General features: G+C 40.2%; 1 protein-coding gene across 3 annotated transcripts in view; it reads left to right on the forward strand.

The window, feature by feature from the left end:
- KCNIP4 (potassium voltage-gated channel interacting protein 4) overlaps positions 1-12,829 on the forward strand; it is a 971,743-nt gene that overhangs the window by 733,258 nt on the left and 225,656 nt on the right. The window contains exon 1 of one of the 3 annotated variants that reach the window (XM_007464476.1): positions 1,266-1,461. The exons of the other annotated variants lie outside the window; for them this stretch is intronic. Coding sequence (XP_007464538.1) covers positions 1,350-1,461 — 112 coding nt within the window. The 5' untranslated portion in view covers positions 1,266-1,349. Of the gene's footprint in view, positions 1-1,265; positions 1,462-12,829 lie in introns of those variants that run through there. 3 annotated transcript variants of the gene reach the window in all.

Consider the following 12,829-nt stretch of genomic DNA (forward strand, 5'->3'; position numbering starts at 1 on the left):
TAAGTGTCTTGCAAAATAATCACAAAGCAAAAAAGTAGCAGAACCAGGAGATATCCCCTGGGGTCTAAGACATTACTCATAAGCCCTTATGTTTCATAGTGAGTTCCAGGGGCTAAAAATCCCTTCACATACAGAATCCCGGTTGATTCTTTTCACCACCACTCTTGGGCTGGGGTTCTATGTCAAAACCACACTAAGCCAGTGTGGTTCTGACATAGCCCAGAATCCAGTGACCATTCCCACAAAGCTGCCTAGGCTGCTTGGTGTGGTTTGGAATAGAATGCCCCTTGGGATCTTTCAGGACAGCAGGACTCATGCTTCCCTGATGGTAAGAATCACCTAGCTTCCAGTTTAAGAACACAAACTCCAGAATCCTCTGAATCAGACTCTCCACAAAAGATTGTTTTTGACAAGCCGAGTAATTTTTATCATTAGGGAAGTCTGTGAAACTTTGCTTTGAGACAGGCTAAAGCAAGAATGTAAGGACGATCATAGCACTCACCTTCCAGGGGGCAGTTACTGAGCAGCAGTGTTCTCGCAAGGCACTGCTCTGCCCACCCTCTACCCATGTTTGTAAATATAATGACTAAATCAATCTCCCTAATAATGCTCTCAATCATGTGTCAACAGGGACCAGAACAGGCCCAGTGTAGTGGCAAGTGGGCTGCGGTTTGGATGCCTCCGCTTGAAAAAAGCCATTGAATCATGGATATTTTGCCCCTGCACTTTTCTCCCGAGAGAAAAGCTGCCCATGGGCTTCCGCAGGGGCTTTTTTAAGGGGCTGTAGGCACCAGCCACCAAAATTGAATTTTTCCTAGCAGCCTGAGAGCGAGCGGGTTGAACTTGCTCCGCGAAGAGAGAGCAGTTGCTATGGCAAAAAGAGGACATTCGCAAGCTTACCAGGCTGCAAACTAGCGCGCGGACAGCTCTTCTCAGCACGGTGCTGCGTCGTCAGCGCGCGGAGCGCCGCTGTGCTCTCCAGGGCAAGTTTCCTGGGAGTGTCTCTTATTGGCAGGGACACAGCAAACTCCCCGGTTCTCCAACAGATGTTTCCCTAGCAGCTCTGAAGTCCAAGTACTCGCTGGCTGCAGCGCAGAGTCCCAAGGCCGGCGCGCTGTGATTGAGGGACGCTACCAGGCAAATGCCAGCATCAGTATGAGAGCCTGGACTTCAGCCGAGGTCGGTCCTCACCTCGGGGGGCCGCTGCTTTGCCAGGTGCATCTTTGAGGAGCTGCTCACTTTCCCCCCTCGTGAGTCTTCGTTCCAAGCCAGATATTGCTCGGATTCTCTAATTAACTCCCTCCACTCCGAAGGGGTTCGGAGGCTGGGATGCTCTACCAGCTTGAAGGATGTTGACTCTCGAGTGGGAGTCGGAAGGACTGCAAACAGTGGGTATTGTTGTGATTATATGTGCATCTCTGAAGCTGCTTCATTTGCTGGGACTGATTGATTTTTCGGAAGGTAAAGTGGTCGCTCCCATCTGTGCCGTTGGTCAGGTCTGGTTCAGAAGTGGATACAGACGCTGCAGAAGTTGAGCAGGCTTAATACGCAAAGTAAAAGTTTTAAAATATGCATGCTTGACATGGAGCCGCCTAGCACTGGGCAGTTCATTTCTGTTTACCCAGATATTTGACATTGGAAAGGAAGGGGTATTGTGGCATTATCTTTCTATTTGAAACCTATTTGAGTTTAGGGTGATATTATGGGTTAAATATAGTTCCAAGGTGGGAAGTTAGGACTCTCTATTATGGGGTGATAATACAGGTTGCTGTTTTGGTTGTCAAGTTTCGTGTTGGCTACCACGCCGTAATGTCATTAGTAATTCCATCCTCTGGAGGAGTACCCAGATTTGTGAGGGAAATATGTGGCTGCCTCATTAGTTAGGAGGTACGGGGGTGGAGCTGGGTTATTGATTATGATATAAAATGGGTAAGCTTTTTTTTTTTTTCTTTCTGGGTAAGCTTTTGATTTAAAATTGAGTTAATGAATGCTTAGCAAAAATGTGCTTTGAACTCTTAATTTGCAAAAGTGTTCCATTTACATTTTCCAACGAAGCCACTTTGCTCATTTGTCTCTCGAGTGGGAACCCATATAAGCAAAGGACAGCATTGGTGCTACCAATAAATATTTTATCCATCTAATATAAATTTTACTACCCAAATCAATTCTACTATACAACGATTGGGGAGTAAAAAAAGTTGATTAACTTCCATTTAATAGTTTTATATATATATATATATATATTTATTTATTTATATATATAGTTTTATATGTACAATCTTTCTACTGAAATAACATGCTTTGAATTATTTAAACCCTAATTATTTGATGTCAATTCTACATCCAAGCTCTTCTTTCTTCTCATGTGAAAGAATGGAGTTCCTAAGGGTATGATCTTTTACTGCCGAGTTGTTTATGAATATTCACTTCTCACGTGGTGTGCAATGGGGGAAGATGAGGAACATATTTAAGCCTGCCCATGCTTCTAATCTTTCTGACCAAGTTAAGGAGCTAAGACCTGATAGCTAAGATGACATCATCCCAAGCTATGTCCATCCGGTACACAGGTTGTTTCTGTTAATATGTTAATAATGGTCAATGTATGTTATCTTCAGAAAGTCCTTTTTTCTACAAGTGGGTTCATTAGGTTCTACTATTTAGGCCTTATAAGAACAGAAGAAGTTCCATGCAATTTTCGTATCTTCTTTTAAGTGTTCTCAAGCTGTGACAAATTCTGCTCAGGCACACATAAGAATAATATTGTAATGGGATTAAATAAGACCTCAGAAAATAGTTTCTGCTTTTTCTCATATTACACAGTAATTTTATTTAACCGTGGGAGTAATTTTATTTAACCTTACATTTTTTCCTGGAAGGAAAACAATACAGAAACAAACTTTTCCAAGTGCTACACAACAATCTTGCATTATTTTGAGATTTCTGCCTCAGTGCACTCACTAGTGGTGACTTAACAAAATACAGATAAGATCATTTCAATTTCTGTGATTGGAATAATTTGCTTCTGTTTCATTCCTTCTCCATATTAGTTTTTGTTCTCTGGATTCAGTTGAGCCATAGCCCACAATTTTAGTGCACTATACTCAAGACGGCTTGGTTTCAGAACTAGATGAAGCAGGCTCTAAGGAAAACCATCATGGAGGTATTCGAGGAAGTCAACTTTCACAGCCCTATAAGATAGAGCACAGTTCTTTTATTGCCAGTGTTGGTAATGTAGACATTTAAAGTCAAAAGTCCCAAGTTTGCAAAAGCCCCCTGCAAATAACTCAGCTTTTATTCTTTAAGTGCTGTTTTATGTCACTTAAATATTTTCTGACAGAACCTTCAAATTTGAGTTCCAACAATACAAAAAGTAGAATTGTAAACCTATCTCCTGAAAATAGAATCACAGAATTTTGAGCTAGTCTGAAACATCTTTCTTGGGATAGGTATCCATATTCATACCCAAATAATAATATCCATGTCCATATGTGAATCTTTATTTCTAAACACACACATATATAGAGATGATGTGCCTACACATTTAAGATATTGTGTAAAATGTCCAATAAGCTGGGCAAACTTTGGATTCAATATGCAAGGCTTGGTTGTGCTAAAATAACAAAGATGCAGGTTATCACCATATATGAGGTATATTTCCTTGACAAGTAGAAAAAAATTGGGAAAAAAAATCTTTTTTGTTCTTAAGTATATGTTAAAAAGTACTGATCTAGTCCAACTGTCTCAGTTTACAGAGAAGACCACTGCAACCCAGAGATGTTGACTGATTTATCAGAAGGCAACACTAACTGGGAGCAGAGACAGAACCGAATCCAACGACTGCTGAATCCTATACAGTGCTTTTCCTACTACAACACACTTTTCACTTATTTCTCTTTCTTAATACTGGGAAAGAGAATTAGCGAAAACATTGGTGGGAAATTTCCTGAATCTTGTACTGAACTGTCCACTAACACCCTATGAGATATCTGAGGGAAATGCATTCATAGGAAATAAGATTACACAATGGCTACACAATTTCCCAACCCAAGTATAGGACCCAAGGCATGGCATGGAAGTGAGCTAAACCAGACTACTGACTTTAGAGGCAGGATTAGAATAGAAGCAAGCTAAATGGTTTCCTGAGCCCCTTTCCCTCGAAGACCTGCACTAAATTTTGACCATCTGTGACATATTCAGTGTCCATGAATGGCTAGCCCAAGTAGAATCCAACAATGAGACCCAATGAAATCGTAAGAATTCTAGCCTAGGCCTCCCATTTCTGTTTTCTCAGATTGGGGCACTCTCCAAGCAGAAACAGAACTTTTTGATCACCAGTCAAGTGGAGATAGAAGAAAAAAAGCCTTTACAGAGCAAGCCACAAAATATTGGATTATCAAGTCCTTCATCCTTTCTACCTGCAAATGGTAAAAAGGCCAAAAAGGGCTTTCCCAATGTAGATTGCCAAACATTTAACTGCGATTGTACCACTTAGAAAATATAGCCCAGAAAATGGCCAGAGAATTAGCCACTCTTTTTGGTGGAGAAGTAAAGATGAAGCCCAGAGCAGAACTGTGAACTTCTTTCAGGCAACATCAAACTTTAAACTGTCAGCAGGGGGCAATGATTCTTCACTGGTACCATTGTGGAGTATTTTCTCTAGTGTGACTCCGTGGATTGATTAACTTAGAAAGTAGTTCTGAGCCTATATGAATGAGAGCTTCTGTATTAGTGTCAAGATAAAGCAGTGTTACTTTATTATCATCTACAATGACTAGTGAGAATTAGCCATGAATAGGAAAAGGTAAAGAAAAACATGTCTGCTCCCACCTAAATTAGATTCTGATTTCAATAAAGCCCTACTTTAAAAAATAATTCTCTTTCAGTTAAAATTCAAGGTTTAGGGAGCAAAAGCAATTTGTAAAGAGGATTAAAATGACCAGTGGGATTTTAATATAATGAGTTGAGGCTGTACATATATCCACTCATTAATAAAGGGAAGGAGGAAGAACACTCACAAGATTAATCTCATCATTTCACAGTGTTGCATGTAATACATAGCTTATTGGATTCTAAATGTGGGCAGGGTCCTCTCTTAGGCATTGACTGAGTTGGTGGGAAGGGACAAGATGAACACTGAAGGAATGAACTCTCAGTAACCTTACATTCTAGAAAGGGAAACTAATTACCTAACAAGACAGGAGAAATAAGCTCTGGGCACAAACCCAAGAAATGGCCTGTAGAGGCACAAATGGAGTGGAACATTCTGGAAAGGGCTCAAGGGAAGGTTTCATGGAGGAAAAAACCAGTTGTATAGGACTTAAGAGTGTGACAAGGAGTTCCCAGATGGGAGAATGGGGAAATAACATTCCAGGCTGAGCAAAGAGCTTGAATTGTGACCCTGAGCACTGACCGAGGGTAGCTTTCATGGAGAAGAGCAGCAACTTGTAGCACGTGGGCATCAGAATGTTGAAATGAGATGTGTCTGAAGGGGTCCATTGGGGTGAATGCTGAGAGGACACATTCTCTCACTGGTGAAGAGCCATTGGCTCAAAGGCTTCAGCTTTGGGGAAATAATGAGCGATGTGGCAGACCAGTGTTTCAGGTGCGTCAGCCTGGGAGTAGGTGAAGGTGAGTTCAGAGGTAAGAGAGTGGAAGCAGAGGTACCAGTTATGCTTCTGGAACAATTTAGGTGGGAGGCAAAAATCCACAGATTGCCCTCCTCAATAAGATATTTAATGTGAAAGGTCAATTTCCAGTTTTTCCAGAAACTCATGTTTAATATAATACTCTTGACCTGCACCTGTTCTGAAATGGCATAATTGATTTTTATTTCAGGGCAATGTTGTTTGACCTCAAATGTATTTCTTATGAGAAAAAAAAAAAGAAATCTGGGGCACACAGAGGTTGTAGTTACTAATATAGTAGCTTCATTTACAGTGGGAATTTAAAAATTTTGAAAGATACATCTGACATCTTGCAAGGTCTTCAATTACTCTGAACATTTATTTTGGAAAATTTTACACACCAAACGTGTAGAGAATAGTATAATGAACTTTGATGTACCCGTCATACAACTTCAGTAATTACCAATACTTTGTTATTTGTGTTTCCGCAGTGGCTTACATTTATTGTTTCTCATCTGTCTACAATATGCCAGGCACTCTGCTAGGCCCAGTATACAAGGATGAATTAAAAATAGTTGCTACCCTCAAGGAACTCTCAGTTGTATAAGGGTATGTATGTAGAGTATAAACAAAGAAAATGCAATACATTATGGTAGCTAAATCAGTAGGAGTCCGAGATACAAAGAATGGAAAGTAATTAAGCCCACGTGGAAGAGATAGAAGTGATCAGAGATGACTCCCCAGAGGACATGATTTCTAAGCTGGGTTTTTAATGGATAAAGAGAAGTTTATCAAATTCATATGCCAGAAAGTTGCTTGCACAATTTCTACATGCAGGGTACTGGGTGAGGTAATACCAACATAGAAACATGGTATAAAATGTGGAATTCCTGGAACAGAAACAGAAAAAAATGTAAAGGGAAATAAACATAGTTTTAGTCCCTCTCCTTGATTATATAATTAACCTTGCTGTCCAGCACAATGCTTGATATGTAGAACATACTAAAAAAATGATGGCCTGAGTGTAATTTACTCCCATACAGTAATAGTGCCAGTGCACTCCTACTTGTGCTACATACTTGAGAGCCTCTAGTGCCTCCTTCAAGTTTCCAAAGTAACTTGGAAACTGTTGATTAGTTGATTACGATTTTTTTACTTTCTTTTTTTCTCTGCTAGAAAGATTTAACATCAATATTACCCCGCAAAGCAGAGATAAACCACACACCAAAAGCATCTGAGGTAGCTGTTCGTTAGAACCTTATGGCCCTGGGAAATAATTTCAAATCAGACGTCCAGCAGAGAGTTGAAAAAGCCCAGCTTAGATGGACTTTGATTTGGCTGGGAAAGTAGCCCTTTCAATTCCATAACTGGGAAAAAACAACAACAACTTGGATTTCTAAGTGAAATTGAACAAATATCTACTAAGCACCTACCGTGTGAAGGGGACTAAAGGACATGGGGCATTTTACCTTTCTTAGGAAGTTTTCAAATTAAAGACCAAACAGCTCATGAATAACTAATCCGAGATGAATAAGTGTCTGGTGGGGGGAGCAAGGCCTTTAGAAAACACAAAGAGAAGAGCATCTCATCCAGTTGGAAAATTTCAGGGAAGCCTACACAAAGATGGTGGCATTTGAAATCTGATGAGTTGAGGGATCAGAAGACTTTGATAAGACTGGACGCTAAAAATAGGAATTTAAACTGTAATTTAAAGGGAAAAAAAGGCAGCTTCCTGAAGTCATTATTGTAATCAGGTTGGTTCTAAAACGCCCATTAATCCACTTAAGATATAATTAATCCATGTAAATGTCTGCTCTGAACCTGGCAATGTGCTTGGTACTGATTGGTTTGGGGATTATTATTTTTTTAGTTTTGCTTACTTTGGGAACCCATTTCCCACCCCAGCCTGGAGCAGAGAGGTGGAGTCTTAGTGAGGAGGGATGAGGGTGGAGGAGTTGTACATTTCAATGACTTCCAGCCAAAAAGCACCAGGAGCACATCTGTGGTCAAACAATTTGGCTTCAGTTACTTTTTGCGGAAAAGGAGAACACACACCATGGAGAACTGTGGGGCATCTCGGTAACAGAGTGTTAGAAAGGACTTCTGGATTTGAGCTTGTGTTAGAGGATTATGATTTAGGAAGCAGGGCTTTGTTCAATGAAGTCAGTAATCCAGGGTAATTGGCTTAATAAATCTTACCTACAAGTAGGAAAAACTAGACAAAAAGGCTAAAGCTGTAATTGGCAAAAAGCAAGCTACATTAGCTAAAATGGTGGATATTTGGTTATTTTTGTGGTTTAAATGAAGTTCATGTTTGTCCTCTTCTCAGCCTTGATTACAGAGTTTTTTTCTTGTTCTTTTCTTGATCAGTAGGTACAGAGTGGTCTTGTCTGATGTTAGTACTCTGTGAAATTGTTTATATTCAACAAGAGAATGCCAAAGCCTGCCTGATAAACCCGGGCAGTTCCCTCACAGTCTAAGGGGCTGCTTTCTCTCATACATGATAAGGGAGAGGGCAGAGTAAAGTGAGGGCAAGTGAAACTCTGAGTTTAAATCCTACTTCAGTAACTCTCAACCAATTACTTAACCTTCCTGAGTTCGAGTTCCTTCTGTAAAATGAGGCTGATAAGCCCAACCTTTCAGGATTGTTGTAGGGCATACAAATATATAAGTGAAATATCTAGCTCAGTGCTTGAGATACAATAGAAGCCAATAAATGCCTTTCTTGTAATTATGAAAAGATAACACGTTCTTTGAGTTATATCAGCAGTTCTCAAACTTTACATGTATCAAAATCACCTAGATGGTGTGTTAGAATACAGATGGCTATTCCTCACCCTAAGAGTTTCAGATTCAGTAGATCTAGGTTAGCATCTGAGAAGTTGCATTTCTAATGATTTCTCACTTTAGGCTGCTGTTCCAGGGCACACTTTGAGAACCACCGGGTTAGGCAATAAATCTGAAAGGCCAAACCCATGATGTTTGCAATGATTTCTTCACTGAGTTCTTTGGCACCTGCTGAGCTTTATTCTAGAACAGTTGTCAGTCATCTTGTTATATGTTAAGTATTTTAAACTTTGTGGGTCATGAAGTCCGTTATAACTGCTCAACTTTGTTGTTGTAGCGCGAAAGGTATAAAACTGAATGTGTGTGCCTGTCTTCCAATAACACTCAAATCTGAATTTCATACAATTTTCACGTGTCACAGAATTTTATTTTTTAACCATTGTAAATGTAAAACAATACCACTGAAAGATCAAAAACAGGTAGCAGGCTGGGCTTGACCTTTCACTGTAATTTGCCAACCCCTACACTAGAGTTGGCAATAAAGGAACCCGTTGAGAAGGGGTCTCAGGTTGGTAAGATGTCGCCTTTTGGAAACTTATCTAGGTTTTTTTGAGTCCTTAGTCTCATTGAGTGGATGGGGGTCCAGTCCTTCTTTTTGGGTTGATGGAATTATCTGCCAAATTAGCAAGTGATTTGAATTAGGATGTATGAGCTTGTGCAATGTTTTCCCTTCCCCTAATTTCACAATTTCGAGTCCAATTTAGAGGGTTGTTAGGTAAATTAAGCCATCAACATGGTTGTGTTACGCAATGAGTCAATGCTGGGGCTAGACAATTAGGGTCCCCCCTTCTTACTGATTTTTGTTTAGGTTTCATTGCCTCTTGGACAAGGAGACATTATGCTTTTTTCATTGAGTTTATAAACCCTTATCTTGTGGGTTTGTTAAAGACACATTTCAACTCTTTAAAGTAAACTGGTCCTCCGACTATTGTATTACATTGAGTCTTATGGGTCGAGGACAAATACATTGAATCAACGAAGGTTTTAAAAAGTAAAATCACCTTAAGTCTGAATTCTCTTGAAAATGAAAAATCTATAAATAGTGGTTAATTTCATGTTTTTTGAAGTGAGACCGACTTGAAGTCAGTTCACAGTTCTGCTTTTGACTGTCCACATGGTCTTGGACAAAGTTTATAACCACCCTGAACGTCGATTCTCTCAAAAATGGGGAGAATAATAGTAGCTACCTCATAGGATTATTGTGAGAAGTAAATTAAATGATATTTCTTAAAATTATGTTTAGCACAGTGACTGGAACACGGAGCTCACCAAATACTTTGTATTACTTACAGAGTTAGTATCATTGCTGTCTTTGTTCTTAACTTCCATCATACCTATTACTAAACATGATTGTTCATTCAATCATCCATGAAGTGAAGGTTCTTAAAAGTGATCTGTGTACCAGGCACTGTACTGGGAACTTAACGGTGCTAGTAATTGGGAACCTAAAGGAGTCGTTTTAGCTAAGAGGGATTTACACACAGGCAAATTGGTTTAGTAAATTTTCCTGGTCTCACATCTTTGCAAGGCGTAGGGGGACATAAGAAGAGACTGACCAGTACTATTTAGAAGGTGGGGAACATCAGAAAGTACTCATAGGTAGGAATGTGAATTGGTTCAGCTACTATGGAGAACAGTATGGAGGTTCCTTAAAAAACTACAAATAGAACTACCATATGACCCAGCAATCCCACTACTAGGTATATACCCTGAGGAAACCATGATTCAAAAAGAGTCATGTACCAAAATGTTCATTGCAGCTCTATTTACAATAGCCTGGAGATGGAAACAACCTAAGTGCCCGTCGTCGGATGAATGGATAAAGAAGATGTGGCACATATATACAATGGAATATTACTCAGCCATAAAAAGAAACGAAATTGAGCTATTTGTAATGAGGTGGATAGATCTAGAGTCTGTCATACAGAGTGAAGTAAGTCAGAAAGAGAAGGACAAATACCGTATGCTAACACATATATATGGAATTTAAGAAAAAAAAAAAGTTATGAAGAACCTAGGGGTAAAACAGGAATAAAGACAGAGACCTACTGGAGAACAGACTTGAGGATATGGGGAGGGGGAAGGGTGAGGTGTGTTAGGGCGAGAGAGAGACATGGACATATATATACTAACAAACGTAAGGTAGATAGCCAGTGGGAAGCAGCCGCATGGCACAGGGAAACCGGCTCGGTTCTTTGTGGCTGTCTGGAGGGGTGGGATAGGGAGGGTGGGAGGGAGGGAGACAAAGAGGGAAGAGATATGGGAACATATATATATGTATAACTGACTCACTCTGTTATAAAGCAGAAACTAACACACCATTGTAAAGCAATTATACCCCAATAAAGATGTTAAAAAAAAAAAAAAAAAGAACCTAGGGGTAAGACGGGAATAAAGACACAGCCCTACTAGAGAATGGACTTGAGGATATGGGGAGGGGGAAGGGTAAGCTGGGACAAAGTGAGAGAGTGACATGGACATATATACACTACCAAATGTAAAATAGATAGCTAGTGGGAAGCAGCCGCGTAGCACAGGGAGATCAGCTCGGTGCAAGTACTCATCCTTTGAGCTGTATCTGAGTGACACTTTTAAGCACTCAGCATCACACATCCTTGGGAACTACAGATAGTTGATATAACCTAGTTTCACATTTTCAAGGACACTTTGTGTTGATCCCAGTTTCTAAGTCTTCCCTCCCATTCTTCCCTTTTCTCCCACAATGCCTTCTCTTACCCAAATGCCACCCATATTTCCCCATTACAGCCCAGATCAAAACCTACCCTCTCTCTAATACCACAGTTCCTCGTTAATCTGAATTCAGTCAGTCCTGATGTATGTCATACAAGGTATACTTGATAATAACAAACCTTCATGCACTGTTCCCCAAGTCATTTACTTTGTATTCATTTATGTTCTCCTCAGCCAGAGAAGAGAACACTCTACCTCAGCACAGAGTGAATTTTCCCAGTATTTCCATAGGGTCCAGAGCAGTACAAAGTATATCATGGAGGCACAACAAATATGTATCAGTGGGTTTCTCACTGCATCTTTGATAGCTTGTCCCTTTAAATCAGTACACGTGTCTCATCTTAACACCATCCCCATCCCACTTTCTTCCAACCTGACTTTATATTCTCAAAAGGGAAATCTTTCTGGACATGAGACTGAGCTGATACTCAAGATTCTTCTGTTTCACTTATAAAATAAAATCTCCATGTCTTTGCATATAATACAAAGGTCACTGTCAGACCAGTGCCTGTCTGACTGATCTCATCTCTAGTCATTTCTCCTTTTTTTTTCCCCTCTTTCTTCCCAACTCTATGTTTCAGCAACACTAAACGTAAGTTCCCTGAGCATTTTGTGTGGTCTCCAGCTACCATACTTCTGCATATACTGTTCTCTCTCCCAGAATGCCCTTCCCTCCTCGTATTCCTGGAAACATCTTTTCAACCTTCAAATCATAGTTCATATTCTTCCTTCTCTGGGAAGCATTTCTTGACTTCCTGAAGCAGAAAACGATACTCTGGCCCTAAGGCCTCTGTGCCCCTTCCCCACCCTCACCTGGGCCCATTTTATGTTCCAAGGCTATCAAACTCATTATTTCCCAAGCACCCCATGCTATTTCATGTGTCATGCCTTTCCCTGTACTATGACTGTCCCTCCTTCTAGAATAAAATTCTCATTGCCCCTCACCTGATTAACTCCTTCTTATCCTTTAAGCTCAGCTCAGGAACCATCTGTTGCAGAAAGCCTCCCTTGAACCACCTAACTGGATGAAGTACCCATATCTGTTACCCCAAAGCACTCTGCCTTAGCCCTTCAAATTACATTAAACTTGATTTCTATGCCTTTCTCTTCCACTAAACTTCAAGCACCACATAGGCAGAGCACTTGTCTCTGTACCCTCAATGTCTATGGGATTGAGCAGATGGGTGGAGTGATGATAGATAGGCAAGTTTATTCAGAGGTTCTGGTAATAAACTCAGAGTTCCCATTACAGTCTTGAATTAATATAATTTTTAAGCATTTTGTTTAAGGCAGGGTTTCTCAACTTCAGCACTACTGACATTTTTGACTGGGTGATTTTTTGTTGAGCATGCTGTCCTCTGCATGATAGGGCTATTGGAAGCATCCCAGGCCTCTACCTACAAAATGCCAGCAGCACCTTTCCACAAACTTTGACAGCCAAAAGCGTCTCCAGGCACTGCTGAATCCCGCGAGGGGAAGAAAGGCAGGCAAAAGTACCTCTCACCGTGTTGAGAACCACCGGGTTGAGGTATGATCAAACATAATTTGTGTTTTTATATACATATATAAAGTCTTTTTATATACATGTATTTTTAAGTCACTAAACT

The sequence above is a fragment of the Lipotes vexillifer genome, unplaced genomic scaffold (genome assembly GCF_000442215.2).
Source record: "Lipotes vexillifer unplaced genomic scaffold, Lipotes_vexillifer_v1.1 scaffold831, whole genome shotgun sequence".
Taxonomy (NCBI): Eukaryota; Metazoa; Chordata; class Mammalia; order Artiodactyla; family Lipotidae; genus Lipotes; species Lipotes vexillifer.